Genomic DNA, 16,327 nt, shown 5'->3' with positions numbered 1-16,327 from the left:
CCTGACAGTGGCCCTGGCCTATTTTTTTTTATTTCATAATTCTATTCTATTGTGCTTCTATCTTAACTTAGTTCATATTTCATTTTATTTTACTCCACCTTTTTATTTTATTATCTGTCCGTTATTGTCTGTCCATTAATGTTGCACCGAAAATGACCAAAGCAAATTCCTTCTATGTGAAAACTACTTGGCAATAAAGACCTTTCTGATTCTGATTCCGCTTGTTTAGGATATTATTTATTAAGTGTCTAAGGAGACAGTACCAGAGAGTGAGAGCGCTAGCCAGACTATTTCATCCCACACACACTGCATGTTTATTCCCTTGTGTGTGTTAAGGCATCTGAAGGCACTGAGGCACATTGTGTGCGGGGCGTTTGATCATCACGCCTAGAATGTGTACATTTGTGGAACAATGCCGCCGCCGCTGTACACTGTGTGCCGCGTGACGTTTGTTTGATCTTGGGTTCTCACACTTGGTGCTGGCTGCTCTTTGAGCTAACTTAGAGCAGGGGTTCTCAAACTTTTCTCAAAAGGACCCCCAAATACACACATAATAGGTCAGGGACCCCCATTTGATAATATTTTGTTCCAGGGACTCCCATCTGAGAAAATATGTTTTGTTGTTAGATATGAATTAGTCCAGAATTCCATAAGTGTCTATACTGTAGGTGGGGAGATAACTAAATCCTTAATGAAATTAAAACTATTCCCTATTTCTCTGGGGACCCCCTGGGACAATCTCATGGACCCCACTTTGAGAACCGCTGGCTTAAGACATGGTGAAAGGGAAAGTGCACAGAGAGAGAGAGAGAGAGAGAGAGAGAGAGAGGTGCAGAGAGAGAGAGGGAGGTGCAAAGAGCAAACTGAATCTCTGCTCTGGGCTCGTTTTTAACCTCTGCTCTCCCCCACAGGAGAAAAAAAACACAACAGTGACTCACTCCAGTGCTTTATGAACCTGAAAAACTGGTCTGCGTCTTCCAGACTCCCACTGCCTCCCTCCCCTCCCCTCCATCAGATGCCCTCTCTCTCTTCACTCTGCTCTGTGCCTCTTCTCCCCATCCATCTCCCCCAACCCCCCCCCCCCCCCCCCCCCCCCCCCCTCTCCCCCACAGCAACCACCAGTACTACCACTGGCTACCACAGATCCCGGGCCACATGAAACTAATTACCATGTGTATGGAGTGCAAGGGGAGAGGCAGAGCTCCCACAACAAAAGAGCTAGCACCAGGGCTGTGGGGGGGGGGGGGGGGGGGGGGGGGGGGGGCAGGGAGTGTGCCGAATTCCTTCCAAAGTCCCTGGCGAAAGCAGCGGCAGTGTCTCTTTGAAGCCACTCCGGCATCGCCTGCAGCGGACGGCCTTTTCTGGGACGGACGGGAGCAGGGGCATTTAGCGGGGGAACGTTTTAGCGGGACGGACTGACCTCACACGGGTCGGGTTGGGCTTGAGCTAAATGGCGAATCTAACAAGGCAATCAGTGTTGGACAAGCTGGTTTAACAGCTAATAGGTGGCGTTAGAACGGTCATTGGTGATTTACACTTGCCTTTTAGCGAGTGATTGAGGACCTCTGTGGCCTAATTATCAGGATACAGGTAAATATCTTTAACCCTCAAGAGACCAACAGCTGCGTTTGCACCACCGGCCCAACATTACCATCTTCCAGAGGCTGTGGCAGGTTTTATACATAGAAGATACTGGTATCATATTAAACTAGACAACCTTAGGAATCCAACTATATCATGCTGGCTTCTCGGAGGGGCGGGGGGCTAAATAATGCTTATCGGGAGGGGGGCTAAATAATGCTCCCAAGTTAGGCAAAATGTTGGCGAGGGAAAAAGTTGCATATATCTGCATTTTTCAAAGGGGTCCCTTGACCTCTCACCTCAAGGTTCTATGGTACCCACAAGTCTCCCCTTTACATTTTTTTTTATACCACAGCATGATTTTTCCTATATTGTTCCTCAAAGTCTTGGTGTCTTAAAGGCATAATGAGTAGAATTATTACAAAAAATAACTATGTATAGACTCATACAAACACAAGCCATCTTAATTATCACTTATGATGACCCACTAGGTGTGTGTAGTGGTGTCTTGATCTGCACAGTATTTTCTTATTCTGCTGTGCTTGGGATGTTTCTAGATGTCAACCTTTGGGCAGCCAGAGCATGTTATTAGATTAGATTCACTTTATTGTCATTGCACAGTACAACGAGATTGTGTACGTCCAACCAGGATGTGACCAGTTGCATAAGACACATAAATAAAACTGTACAGTAAAGTGCAATGGTTAGCACAATGGAGAGAAAAAGGTAGTCCGATACTGAGGGGAAGAAACTATTAGTGGTCCTGTTGGTTCTGCCTGGGAGGCTGCAGTAGCGTCAGCGTGTCCCAGAGAGAGTACCCCGCAGGTGGGTGAACAGTCCATGGTTGGGGTGAGAAGCGTCTCTGATGATGTTCCGTGCTCCATTTCCCCATGTGGAATACACCTGATTGGATAAACACACTGCTGGTGGCAGTCCGTCCGTTCTCTGCTCCCGCTTTCAAAAAGAAAATGGCGGCTTGTTCGCGGTCAACTTTCTCTTTCTCTACCCAAAGTTTAACCTAAAATATTTGTTCGAAATTTTTTGTAGAACGTTTAATATGATATTGCTGGATCTTGAGTCATATTTGATCTGCAACGCCTAGTTTTTTTTAATCCACCTTTTCTCCTTATTTTCTATTTTTCTCCCATCCCAATTTCGTGTATCCAATTCTCCCCTCCCCTGTCTTGAACGTTGCTCGACTATGCCCCCCACTGGTCGGTTGTAGAGAGGATAGAAGCCTTGCATCACGTGTTCCCTCCGGCACACGAGGAGGCAGCCTGCCGCATCTTTTCGCCTGCCAGCGCAGACTCTCATTGGCGAGGTGTAACGCATGGGAGGCTCACACTACCCCCGCCATTTCCTGTCTCTGCTGTGCAGGCGTCTCCCAACCGAACTGTAGGGGTCGCTGTCCACAACGTCCAATGCCCACCCATCGACTTCCACCCGCTGACTGCCAAATGAGCCAGTACGACGGCCGGATCAAGCCGAAGGCAATGCTGAGACTGGGATTCGCTTGTATTGGTGACGAGCGCAATCTCCGCTACGCCACCCAGCCGCCTCTGCAATGCCTAGTTTGAATTTGATCTTAACTAGTTCGTTGGTAGTTTCCTATGTTTTGTGGTGTTCTACACATTGTTTTGGTGGTTCTCTAGTGACATCTAGTGGCTGAAACGACTTAGTATGCCTTTAACTCTTTGGACGCCACGGACTTGAGCATCTTTTGTTCCTACCACGCCAACGCTCTAAGACAGTGGTGCCCAACCAGTCGATCGCGATCGACAGGTAGATCGCGGGCTGATTTCAAGTAGATCTTGATTAATAAAATTTGATTATTAAAAAAATAAAAAAAAATAAATAAAAATGGGGCTGCCGCGGGGCGACTGCTGGAGCAAGCACGCTACTGCTGGAGTTCGCTTCGCCTTTCACATCGCTGCCGTTGGCGAAAGCAGACAAATGAATGACTAATTCGGTCAGAAATAACGTAACTAATAACGTTAGTAAGCACTGCTTATATGCTTATTATGTCTGCGGGGTACAGTAAACGTTTCTCCCGGTACATTCTGAAGAGCACACCGCTGTATGTTGGAGAACCAGCGGGCTGTATGTTGGAGAACCAGCTGTCTTATTATGTCTGCGGGGTACAGTAAACGTTTCTCCCGGTACATTCTGAAGAGCACACCGCTGTATGTTGGAGAACCAGCGGGCTGTATGTTGGAGAACCAGCGGTCTTCCTCACTCGAGTGAGACTAAAGCCGTGCACTGCACAGTCTCTAACAGTGTAACAGTAAGAAGCATTTTGGATAAAAGTATTCTGTACTTCTGTATGACAACAATGTATGCCTTTCAAATGTTAAATGATTAAATGATACACAGCGAAATCTACGCTCTCGCCTCTCATCCTGCTCTCATCCTGCTTTCGCCAATGGCAGCGATGTGAAAGGCGAAGCGAACTCCAGCAGTAGCGCGCTTGCTCCTGGGGCTGCCGCGGGGCGTGGCCGCGGCGGGTCACGTGCCTGTCGGGGCCAATCAGGCCTACCCCCGAAGTAGGAACGGTTGCGGAACAGCTACAGGCGTTCGGATTGGCAAAATTCAGTAATGTATCAAAACCCCTGTAAATCATCTGCCCTTTATTAATTTGCTTAGATTTTGTGTACACTTGATCTCAAGAAGGTGCTGGCTTTTCATGTCTGGTCAATGTTAGCATAGTGTTATTCACAGTCAAATATGGGAAAAATAATAATTTATATTCTCCTTTGGTTCATTACAATTTACTCAAGCATAGTAACAGATAGGGATGCCCCGATCGATCGGCCAGCGATCGGTATCGGCCAGCGATTGGTATCGGCCGATATTCAGTATAAATATGAGATCGGTGAATTCCGATAATGCTTTATTTTCGCAGATCGTGAAAACCGATCGAAAAACATGATCCAATTCTTAGCGGAGTTCTCACTCGCTGACTTCTCTCTCAAGCACAGAGCTGCAGCGCACTGCCCCTCCCCCTCCTCCTGCCCCTCCCAGACCCATGTCAACACAGGCTCCTATTGTCTCCGGCAGTCTGCTCTAGTCTAGTGCATGGGACCTCTGTGAGCTAACGTTAGCTACCTAGCTATCGTTACTGTTTAAACAAAATGACCCAGTCAACTATTCACTTTTAGTTTAATACATGAGGCATTGTCTAACGGTATCTAGCTGGCTAGCTACTGATAGCTCCTGATATCAACAAATGCTCCAGCAATAGTCTAGTAGTGCATGATACCTCCGTTAGTTAGGTAGCTCACGTTAGCTCACTGTTCGAAATGAAATGTCCCAGTAAACTAAATAGTTCACTGAGGCGTTGTCTTAACGTTATCTTTCTAGCCGGCTAGCAGTAGCTACAGATAGCTCCTGATATCAATGTCTTATAACATTGATTCAATGCGTATTCGAGCCCCTGGCTTGCATCGCAGTCACGAAAGGGGCTAGCTGAGGGAGTAGGGTATATCTGCAGAGCCGCAGATATACCCTGCTGAGGGCATGCTGAATATGATTTGACCAAAGCAGAGTATACACACAGACAGTGGAGCTGTTTGCAGATAGCGAGCATTTTGACTTGTTGCGTGGTGGCGATGTCTCGCAGATAATACAACTACAAGTATAATTATATAATATATATTTTTTTTTTAAATAAATAAAAAGTATATAATTAATTTTAAAAAATATATTTGTATATAAAACCAAAAACGATCGGTATCGGTCGATATGGCTCAGACGATCGGTGATAGGTGACAAAAAACGTGATCGGGGCATCCCTAGTAACAGACACAATATGTCTGACAATGGGAATACATTCCCTGAGGTCCATAGATGTTCCTAGATACCAAGAACATGCAAATGGAACTTGTAGAAGTGGAGCAATCTTCCATTTAATTGGGTATGTACTTTAAGGCACATTTTCTGAAAATATGGCAAGGGCTTAAGAGGTTAATCTACACTGTAAATTACTGAATCATCAGAACAAGTTACATTTTGGAAATCCCTGGACATTTGCAAACTTCTAGAAGCCTCTTAGTCATGGAATGCCTCCTAGCCTTGGAATGCACACTCCTATGCAGAAAGTTGGATGATGTTCCACCGTCAAACATCTCTGACCAAAGAGGAAGTAAACTAACCGGTGCTACTATACGCTCATATTATTTTGCCCTTAACATATTGAATAAATCATATTATAGTATTGTTCCTCCCATATATTTGAGTCTTTTCTAAATAAGAAATGAAAGGTTGGAAACGTTAAATAATTAAATTGCACAGCGTCTGTGCAGCCATGTCTATTCACAGTGTCCATGGAAGCGACGATGAGCACTGCACAGCCATAATAGCATGTTTTCCTTACGCAGAAACGATAGTCCATTTACTTTTCTGATAACTACATCACTGCATAACTTACACACATGTTCAGACAAGCTTAATCTTTGGTCTGTATACAGTACACCCAATTTAAAAGTAATAACCGCATTTTCTTTCAAACCAATTTGGTCGCAGATGTCCGGCTTTGATGCAATCATAAGGCACTTGTGGGCAGAGCCATTTTGCAGGCTGTGGCATAAAAGCATAGAGACAGCTCTGCATAGGAGTGTGACTGGAATGAGGAGTTAGAACTATGGAAGTGTGACTCAGCTGTTCTGAAACTAACTTTGGCTCCACTCTGCTGCTTCCACAACAACGTGACAAGAGGCCCGAGTGACTAATGGTGCTTCTCCGTTGACCAGCATGGCACGGTACAGCACGGCAAGCATACCTGTCCTGTACTGTGTTGCCTGTGCGCTTCTCCATTACACAATAGACCTGTGAAACGAGGCGGGGAAGGTAGGAGGAGTAAGCGACGTTCGTCGCTCTGAGACTCAATCAGCTCTCTGGTATCAGTTCACAACATAGAAATGCCAGAGTGAAACTCATATTGTAGTTGATATATGCATTAAAAGATTTCCCCCCCCCAGCAAATCCCGTAGTTACATCAATATTGTGCGTCTTGTGTTTGCAGGTTAAGTATTTAATGTTTGCTGCTTTCCAGCCTGTCATCCAGGAAATGGGAGAAAATCCTAACCCAGGAGATTATTTTCTATTTGCTTTAAAAGTGAAATGCAAATACTTGCTACGATTTAAGAAACTAGTCATTGCAAGTAGAATTGGATGTGGCGAATTATCAGGTGTGCTGTAATGGTTTATAAACAGAGACGTCCCAGTGGGTAACTATTATAAACTGTTAACTGTTCAATGGCATTGTTGACATTTACAAAAATGTGACAATTTAAAAATGTACCCTATTCAATATACTAGGCTACAGAGCATTCAGCAGTCTGTTTCAAATCCATTGTCAAGAATATACTAATATTTGCTCCATCTCGCCTTGCAAATCTCTTGCTCAAGTTGAAATATTTTCTACTCAAGTGAACACCTTTCACGCCACATGGAGTGAAGCTGTGCGTTTGCCTCTGTTCACCTCTTTCAACTGACTTTGTATGTATTTGCCTCTGCCTCTAAATTTCATTTTTCACTGGCTCACAAAATTCAGATCAAACTCTCAAACTAGGCGTTGCAGATCAAATATAAATGAAAATCCTGCAATTATATCTAATTTCTTGCCTAAAATGTTGTCATAAACATATTTGAGTGAACTGTTGGATTCTCTCATTCTAAGTCAGTGCACCTTCCCTGGAGACGGACAGTGGCTTGTAGTGAGAAAGCAATGTGGGATGTGGCCAAATAGCAAACATTGGAAATAACGTTACTTTTAATACATTATTTACTACACTATTAACACTTTCAGTGCCGGCCATAACGTTGATTAATGTCCTTGAGTGCCATCATCCACTTCAATGAGAGCGTTAAAAACGCATAATCTATGTTTTAAATTATGGCTACGGTATGTGTCTAATCTGCCCGTCGCTTATCAATGACTTGTTTGCAGTCAACATTGTTGAAACAGATTTTTTTTTTAATAATAATCGGTTCATATCCTTTTTATAGCATTTAGAAAAGCCATCGTTTTCTCGAAAATTTCCGGAAAATAGAAAGATTCCCTCATAAACGGCATTTATTGGAATATTCTCGAATACACTAGACACGTTGTCATTTGTCGGCCTATTTATGAATCGTTTTCAAATAAACGCTAGATTATCGATAGTATATGTGTACTTATGCACGCTATAGAAGCGAGCTGAGAAATCAATTACCTCATTTCCTCAACATCACACACACACACATATATACACATACGGGACACGCTGTTATCTCAGTGAATACAGCTCTGATTATCCTAAAACTGGTAACAGACTCCTTACCTTAGATCAGATGTTCTCCAAAAAGATTATTCCAATTCCTGATCGCCATTCCAAATATCGATCGCGTTTATTGATTGATTATTGGCTGCTGTAAATATATATTCCAGGCTGCTTTCCAACTCGCGATCACTTCCATGTTCATCAGATCCCTCGCCAGCATAATGGAGCCAGTTGGCTCCCCCCACACAGATCCACCAGTCTAATCGAATGGCCTGCAGTTACACAGGGATAGACGATAGGGGGCGGTATTTTCCCACCTGAGCTCCTAAAGGGGCTGCTGTACCAACGGGAGACTGTTGATGAAATATGAATTCAGATCGCCAATAAAAAAATCAAACGACAATTTGTGTCGTCGGCACTCAACGGGGGGCATGAAAAGACAACGTAACACGTCGCTGGCACTTGGGCGGTATGACGGTATTACGGTATACCAGGGTATTTAGAAATCCCGACGGTATTGAAAATCAATACCGTCAAAATCACAGATGCGTTTCAGTTTATATTACACTGAAACGGAGTTGACAGTGGTTCGTTGTAGTGCACACACGCGCCAGCAGAGGGCGAGACCAGTCCTCACTAGTGGAGCGAGCCGCAGAGCTGGTTGTCTTCTACACACAGGAGGAGGAGGGGAAACCTCGCTTCAGTGGTGGAAATTAAATGAGACACGCTTACTGTTGCTGGTGCTGCGGGCTAACTGGCTATTCTGAGAGCTAACTGTTGTGTATGTGGATCACAACGGCGTTCACGCTTTACGGTAATGTTGCGACAGTGCTGTGAAAATACCGTAAAGCGTTGTGGTAACGAGAGTGTGTGTTGTTGTGCACTGGTGGAGCAAGCAAATAAACGGTAAAACGTTACATCGCAGTCCGGTGCATTTTTGAATACACAATACCAACGTTACTAGTACTAGGGTGCTGTGGGCTTCTGGCTACCATTCTGAGAGCTAACGTTAGTAGTACTAGGATGCTGCGGGCTCCTGGCTACCATTCTGAGAGCTAACGATAGTAGCACTCTGATGCTGCGGGCTAACTGGCCATCTCCGTGATTTGTTTACTTGGTAACACGGGTTGCCCCCCCCCCCACGCTGATGAAAATGAAAGTCATACCGTCATATACCGTATACCGGGGTATTAGGTCATCAAGGTATGACGTATGAAAAAAATTATACCGCCCAAGCCTAGTTCCGATACCATTTTTTCCTTCCCGATCCGATTCTGATACCTAAGCTTTGGGTATCGGCCGATAGCGATACTGATCCGATACCAGTGCATATATTTAAAAGAAAAAAAATAATTATATTATATAAATTATAAAACTTTTTTTTTATTTTTGTATTTGCAATTTTTTTTTACTGTTTTTATGTGTCCTGTTTTTATGTATTTGTACATTTCTTACCGTTTCTATGAGTCCTGTTTTTATGTTTGGGGACAACGGATGGAAATTAGCCTCGCGCTAAATCCGGCAATTTTTACACTCCAGTGTTCATTAATTTTGCATTGTCCCGTCCAAATAAACGAATTAAATAATTAAATAATAATAATAATCTATAATATTTTTTTTTATATATATATTATATAATTATACTTGTAGTTGTATTATCTGCGAGACATCGCCACCATGCAACAAGTCAAAATGCTCGCTATCTGCAAACAGCTGTGTATACTCTGCTTTGGTCAAATCACATTCAGCATGCCCTCATCCACGCGCAGCCTATGCAACATTGTACCCCGGATGTATCTAGGTTCCCTGGCCTAGATAGATGAAACTTCCCTTCTCAACCAACCCATTGATAACAACCCATATAATAGCCGTGTTTATATTCATTTTTGCTTGTGTTCTTGTATATAGTGTAATAGTTATATTTAGTTTGTTTGTTAGTTCGTTAGTTTAAACTTTAGGATAGTTGTAACCAGCGTTTCCATTAGCCGGTAATTACCGGTATTTGACCGGCAAAATCTGTTGAAGTCCGACATATTTAATCTCTCCGGTCTTAATGTCCAGTGAAAATAATTCCCTGAGTCTAAGCACAATTTGATTATTTGAATTGTATTAAAATAGGCTAAAATTAAATAGCCTATGCGATGAACGAAACAATCATTACATTTGTTTCATCGTTGCTTCTAATAATGACAACGACGTTGTCAGCGAGAGCTTAGTGCTGGGTGTGCGAGTGCATGTGAAGCTGCAGAGCCGGAGCAGCAGCGGCACAGTGCAGTACTCCAATTCAGCCATTGGCAATTCAGCTGTTGGGTGGGGGGCGCTGCTGTGCGGTCCCCAGATAGAGCCAGAAAACAGCTGAATCTGCTGCTTGATGATGTCATTCTTTTGTTTTGTTGTCATTCTTTTGCCTATCAATTGTTTTTAAGCTCAATAAACTCTGACCGGAATTTCTCTCATTTGACCGGTAGATTGAAAATTTTTCTAACGGAAACCCTGGTTGTAACGTTAGTTTAGCTTCGTTTTAACGTTAGATAATGTACAAAATAAACGTATTTCCGGTGTTTTATTTTGAAACCCCCCGACCGGAAGTATTTATGATGCTTCGCTATCTGCTTGTGTAGTCCGGTTCTGTGTTTGTTCAGTTGGTGTCTGTAGATTGTTGGTGAACAACTAACTTTAGGTTAGTTTTAACGTTAGCTAGCAGCAGGGATGGACGCCGTTGTGCAAATGCAGGCAGCTACAGGCACTCGAGGAAGAGCTGCTGAATTTAATCGGCAGGAGAGAGAGAGCTCGTCAAAGCCGCATATCCCTGTGGCTGTGGTGCGGTCGTATAGGCACGAAAGTGCAGCTCGAACTACCTGTTGTATTAAATTAATTGATTGCTGTTTAACTTGTCCGTGTCCAGTCCTTTCGATTAGCCCCACCGTTCATTGTAAACAATGATGCATGTAATTATATTAACGTTACTGTGTTGTTGTAGCTATGTTAATAAATTCTGAATGGCATTAACGTTAGCTGGCTGGCTACAACGAATTCTCACAAGCTGGCATCGTAAAATATCAACACCAGCCATGGGTATACTGTTTTCTAAATTGTGGAGGCTTTTAATCGTCAAGGTAAGAGGATTTGAAGGCGTATGCTATGGAAGTCCCCTGCGGCTCCACTTTGTTGAAATGTACATAACTAGGGCTATAGGATAACCAGCGCTTAATTCGCGATTTTTTATTGGTTTGTCATGACAAACCAATTACATAATCCAACATATGTGTAAGAAACTAACATATTCCAGTTAGGTATATTTTTTTAATGATTCGTTACGGCGAAATCAATACTGCCATTTGTATAAATTACGCTAACTCGAGGATAGTATTCCTGCCTGTGGGACCAATATTATTCTATGACAGCCCGGCCCCCATTCACTAACCAACCAATCAACGCAACGGTTGTTCAGATTAGATTTGGGTGAAAGGTACGCATGAGAGAGAAGTCAGCGAGTGAGAACTCCGCTGAGAATTGGATCATGTTTTCTGCGCATTTCTTCAATCGGTTTTCACGATCTGCGAAAATAAAGCATTATCGGAATTCACCAATCTCATATTTATACAGAATATCGGCCGATACCGATCGCTGGCCGATCGATCGAGGGATCCCTATTCCTGATTGATAACAATATGATGATCGGTAAAGTACGGGTAGGTAGGCACTGCTCAGCACAGGTCAGTTGACAGTGTGGTAGTGGAAAAGCCCCACAATAGGCCTAATTGTAAAAGGTGCCAACAATCATTAAGCCACTACTATAGCTTTGGAGATAAATTAATGTTTTGATATTTGGACAGACACTATTCCTAGCCACTGTCAAAGATTTGGCTCACCTATCCCTATGGTAGCATCCATAGGGCTTGCTCCATGGTTGCTATAACTTGGTGTGAGAAAATTACAGCTTAGTTGTAATTTGATTATTAATAATTAATGGTCCAGGTTTTTCAACAATATTAACTTTTGTGGTACAATACTTGGCTGGTAACGGCTGATCCTAGTTTCCTGGTGACTTTGCTTCCTACATACAGGCACACATGGAAGTCAGGATCTGTCAAATTAAAAGCTCTGAAGTTAGTGTATATCAGACTCTGTAAACAACCAACAAGCTTTACGTTGACACTTTGTGTCTTCTGACACAAAACTCTAAGCCTAGTATTGTGCCCCAACAGTTAATAATGTGGAAAAACTAGGCCATTAATCACCAAATAATAACTAAGCCGTAACAGTACACAAAGTAGTAGTAATTACAACTATACCGTAACAGTACACAAAGTAGTAGTAATTACAACTATACCGTAACAGTACAAAGTAGTAGTAATTACAACTAAGCCGTAACAGTACACAAAGTAGTAGTAATTACAACTATACCGTAACAGTACACAAAGTAGTAGTAATTACAACTATACCGTAACAGTACACAAAGTAGTAGTAATTACAACTATACCGTAACAGTACACAAAGTAGCACTAAATTACAACTAAACAGCTAAAGTACACAATGTAGGCTAGTAGTAATTTCACAGCAAGTTAGAGTGACCATAGGGCAATCCCTATGGATGCCGCAATGAACGGCCCTACAAGCACCACAGTTGAACTAAATCGATGACAGTGGCTTTGAAATAGTGTCCATTGAAATATCAAAACACTATCTCCAAAGCCACGGTAGGGGGGGCTAGTTAAGACTCAAGTCTAGTCTACAGGACATGTCACCGTAACTGAGGAGAATGCTGGTTATAATCTATGAAAGTATGTGATGATATAGCCGTGCAACTGGACGTAAGCAATAGCCCTAGACATATCTATTTATGGAACATGCACTTCAGACTGGGCTAATGCTATGTGGGATGAACATACATTTATATATCATATCAATCAAACAAAACATGTTATTTTGTAATCCACTGTTGTCTTGGGTCTTGATTATGTCATCTTTGTTTAAAGGGAGCCTTCCTGGGTAATTCAGTTGACTGAATCTTCAATCTCTATGACCGTATTCGCTAATAAGCTATTGCCCTTGTCTTGTGTCGTTTACAACAGCTACAAATGCACAAGGAGATCCAAATTAATCCTTGGTCTTGGGATTTGCCAAATACGCCTGCTGTGCTAGAGCCTGGTGGCAAAGAGACTGGCCCTGGTAAACTACAGCCCTCTCAACGATAACATTGAGATCATGTGACAGCGGCCAGCCAGCACTCGCTGAGCATGCATGGACACAACTCCTGAGGCTGTGTTCATCACTGGACATAGTTAACAAACACTATAATAACTTTTCTATTTGCATTGCAGCCTCTGCATTGACTAGCTGTATGTCTGTAGGGCTGTATGTCCCTATGCCATAAATGTCATGATGTCATATATTGTGTATGTCATAAATGTCACTATGAATTGAAAATGGGGGACCCTGATGTAAACAAGACAAACGTCTTTCTCTGGTCTGCATCCCCTTAACAATTGTGTGTATTGAGCCGTACTGTATTGTACCCATTCTGCAATCTGCTAAATAAAGTTTTCATTCATTCATTCTGTATCGTGCTCTCTGGTTGTTCCCTTCCCAGTGAAAAAGACAGTATCAATGACAAATCAGAGTTTGAATGACAGTTGTGGTCATGAGTCACTTACCGCAATCAAAGTGCTGTTTCTGCTTTGTTCCCCCGGCGTGCCACCGTCTCCTAGGTCTGCAGTCCCGCCCCCGGTGCCTCCCGGCCCGGCTCTGTGCTGCACCGCCTGCTCGCTGCTCTGCTGCGGCTGCCGCTGCTTGTTGGACCGCTTGGCTTTGGTCTGTAAGCAGCGCTGGTGCAGCGCGAAGGTCTGCTGGCGCTCCAGCTCCAGCCGCTCCAGCGCCGTGTTCTCGTAGCGGTTCTCGCAGCTGTTGTGGTGCCGCCGGAACAGCTCGATGCGTCGGCGGAGCCGCTCCATCACCGCACTGTGTCGCGGCACAACAAAATCCGCCATCATCAAACTGACTGTTGTAAAACCCCGAAGGACTCGGGTTTCTCGCCCGTCGTCCGGATGAAATGCTGAATTCCCTCTTTTTCAGTATGGGCGTCCACTACACCCCCCTGCCCGCTTTTTACAAAGAATCCACCACTGCCTCCATAGAGCCAACCTTTGTCTTGCTAATGCCTCCAGTCAGCAGCAGCCACTTGGCGGAGGAGAAGAAAAACACACCACAAAGTTGTTGGTACTATTCCCCCCCCCGTTGCTAACTTGAAATCACCTAAAGTTGGCGGACTCTAATAAGCGATCCATTCTGAATAACATCTCAACAACTTGATCTAGACCCTGATGTAGTAAACGAGCTAAACTAAAGCTAGAGCCACTGCTGGAGGAGCACTGGCTGCTCAGGACACTGAGGACAGAGGTGGCGAGTCAAAACCCCAGGCGTGTCCAGAAAACACAGCTTCTTCTTTTGTTTCGAATACATAGAAAACACAACACTAAGCCGATGTATTTGTACCAGTTACACCAAGTTATCTCGACAACACCGTCCGGTGGACTGTGATAATAATAAATGGCCACGGCTTGTGTTTAGGTTAACAGGCTCGAGGCACATTCTTCTACTCACTCAACTAAAAGTTGGTTGCGAACGTCGAGAGGCTCGACACAACTTCACTGGAAGACAGCTGCCGACAAAGTTCGCTTGTTTTTCGAACCACCTGGCTGGCAGATATACTAACATCACTATTACCCACAGCCGTGAGATAGAACTCGACACATCGTGGAACTACACACCGTGTGAGAAGTCTCGCTCGCCCCGAAGTTTGTTGTTTGCTCAAGTCTTCAATAAGGTTACAAGTGTAGCTGCCTAGCCTCCGCGGCGTTAGCTCGCTACTTAGCTGCGTAGCTCCAATGCTAACTTTGTTACCGAGGGGCGAACTGCTGCTCGCCTTCTTCTCTCAAACTTGACAGGGAGAAATAATAATCACCAGTAGTCAACAAACACAGCATTTCAACCCAAATGTAAAAGGTCAGAAGGCTAACGTTAATATCCGACTGCACTAACCAGAATACGTTACGTTTGCAATTTGACTTACTTTAAATAAAAAAAAATCTGCTGCCTGGTTATTCCTCCTACTGCATATGTCTAGTAGCAAACAGCTGATCCCCCTCGATGTAGTGAGCTAACTGAGTAGCTGCTGCCTTCAGCCTTTAGGAACAGAGTAGCTAGTGCTACTAGCTGCTACCTTCAGCCTTTAGGAACACTGCTAACTGGTTAGCTGCTAGCTGCTACCTTCAGCCAGGAACACTGCTAACTGAGTAGCTGCTAGCTGCTACCTTTAGCAACAAGCTACGGATGTAGCTACATGTAGCAGAACACCGTTAGCTGGAGCTAGCTAGCTTGACAGCCTTTAAACAAAGCATGATGCTCAAGACTTTAAAATCCCTTCCTACAAGTTGCCCCTCTGGGTTTACGCACGGAACGACTCCGAGCCTGGATATATCGGTAATTTAAAAAAAAAAGCAAAAACCCACAACAACAAACAAGCCAACTCTGTCCTTCTTTTGCTATTTCTATTGTTTTCCAGTGGACAAGCAGGTCTCCATCGCCATTTTGGAATAAGTTTTTCTTTTTTTCCATCCCCAACAGTAGTCATGTCGCTGTCCCCACCTCGTTAATGATTGACAACACAAGTAGGCAATAGCAAAAGCAGGAAATTGGGGAGAAAGCGTAACATTGTAGAAATTCTGTACAATTGTACCTCTAAAGGAATTTTCACTTCTTCAGGGTGTCCACATAAAAAAGATAAACCCGAATTTAATGGTTAACAACACAGGAGCAGTTGGGTACCAAATACAAGGCCCCATTATCCAATCTGGGTCCGATTTGAACCCATAGTTAAGAAACTCTTCATTCCTGAGTTCGAACTAATCAGTTTGTCTGATGATTGGAGTTATTCCCCTTCTTCTGATTCAAATGCTTGTTACGTTACATTGTCCTTAATATCCATGTTATCAGTCCTGTGTTTTGCAGATAGGTGAAGAGAAGACATGCTTCAAAACAGACTTTCCAGAAATATTTGAAAATGCATGTATTTACTGCACATCCCAGTTCTTTCCTTAATAATTTTCTTTAATTTGTATATCCATGACAGAGAAGAATGACATGATCCAGTCTCCATTTGATTACAGTTATCACATGTTACATTACATTTAGTCATTTAGCTGACGCTTTTATCCAAAGCGACTTACAAGTTCTGTACGACAAGCCATCAGGAAGGGCACAACTCTATCAGCTGAGTAACAATGTTCATAAAGTGTTGAGTGCTACAGTGTAGGTTAGTTTATTAGGACAAGTGCATGACAGTATGGTTAGTTAGGGTTAGATAATTTTTTTTTTCTTTTCTTTTTTTAATTCAGATAATGGTTGAAGAAGTGCGTCTTTAGTCGACAGCGAAAGATTGGACGTGTTTCGGCTGTCCTAACTGGGGTGGGTAGTTCATTCCACCA

At 43.4% G+C, this 16,327-nt stretch overlaps 1 protein-coding gene across 2 annotated transcripts in view; it reads right to left on the bottom strand.

Annotated features, from left to right (window-relative positions):
* maml1 (mastermind-like transcriptional coactivator 1) overlaps window positions 1–15,347 on the bottom strand; it is a 38,671-nt gene extending 23,324 nt beyond the window's left edge. For both annotated transcript variants that reach the window (XM_084332378.1, XM_084332379.1), the window contains exon 1: window positions 13,499–15,347. In XM_084332378.1, coding sequence (XP_084188504.1) covers window positions 13,499–13,834 — 336 coding nt within the window. In that variant the 5' untranslated portion in view covers window positions 13,835–15,347. The remainder of the gene's footprint in view (window positions 1–13,498) is intronic.
* Between the last annotated feature and the right edge of the window lie 980 nt (window positions 15,348–16,327).

This window comes from Notolepis coatsorum (assembly GCF_963971535.1).
Source record: "Notolepis coatsorum genome assembly, chromosome: 16".
In the NCBI taxonomy this organism is placed as follows: domain Eukaryota; kingdom Metazoa; phylum Chordata; class Actinopteri; order Aulopiformes; family Paralepididae; genus Notolepis; species Notolepis coatsorum.
This window is presented reverse-complemented; position numbering and strand designations above follow the sequence as displayed.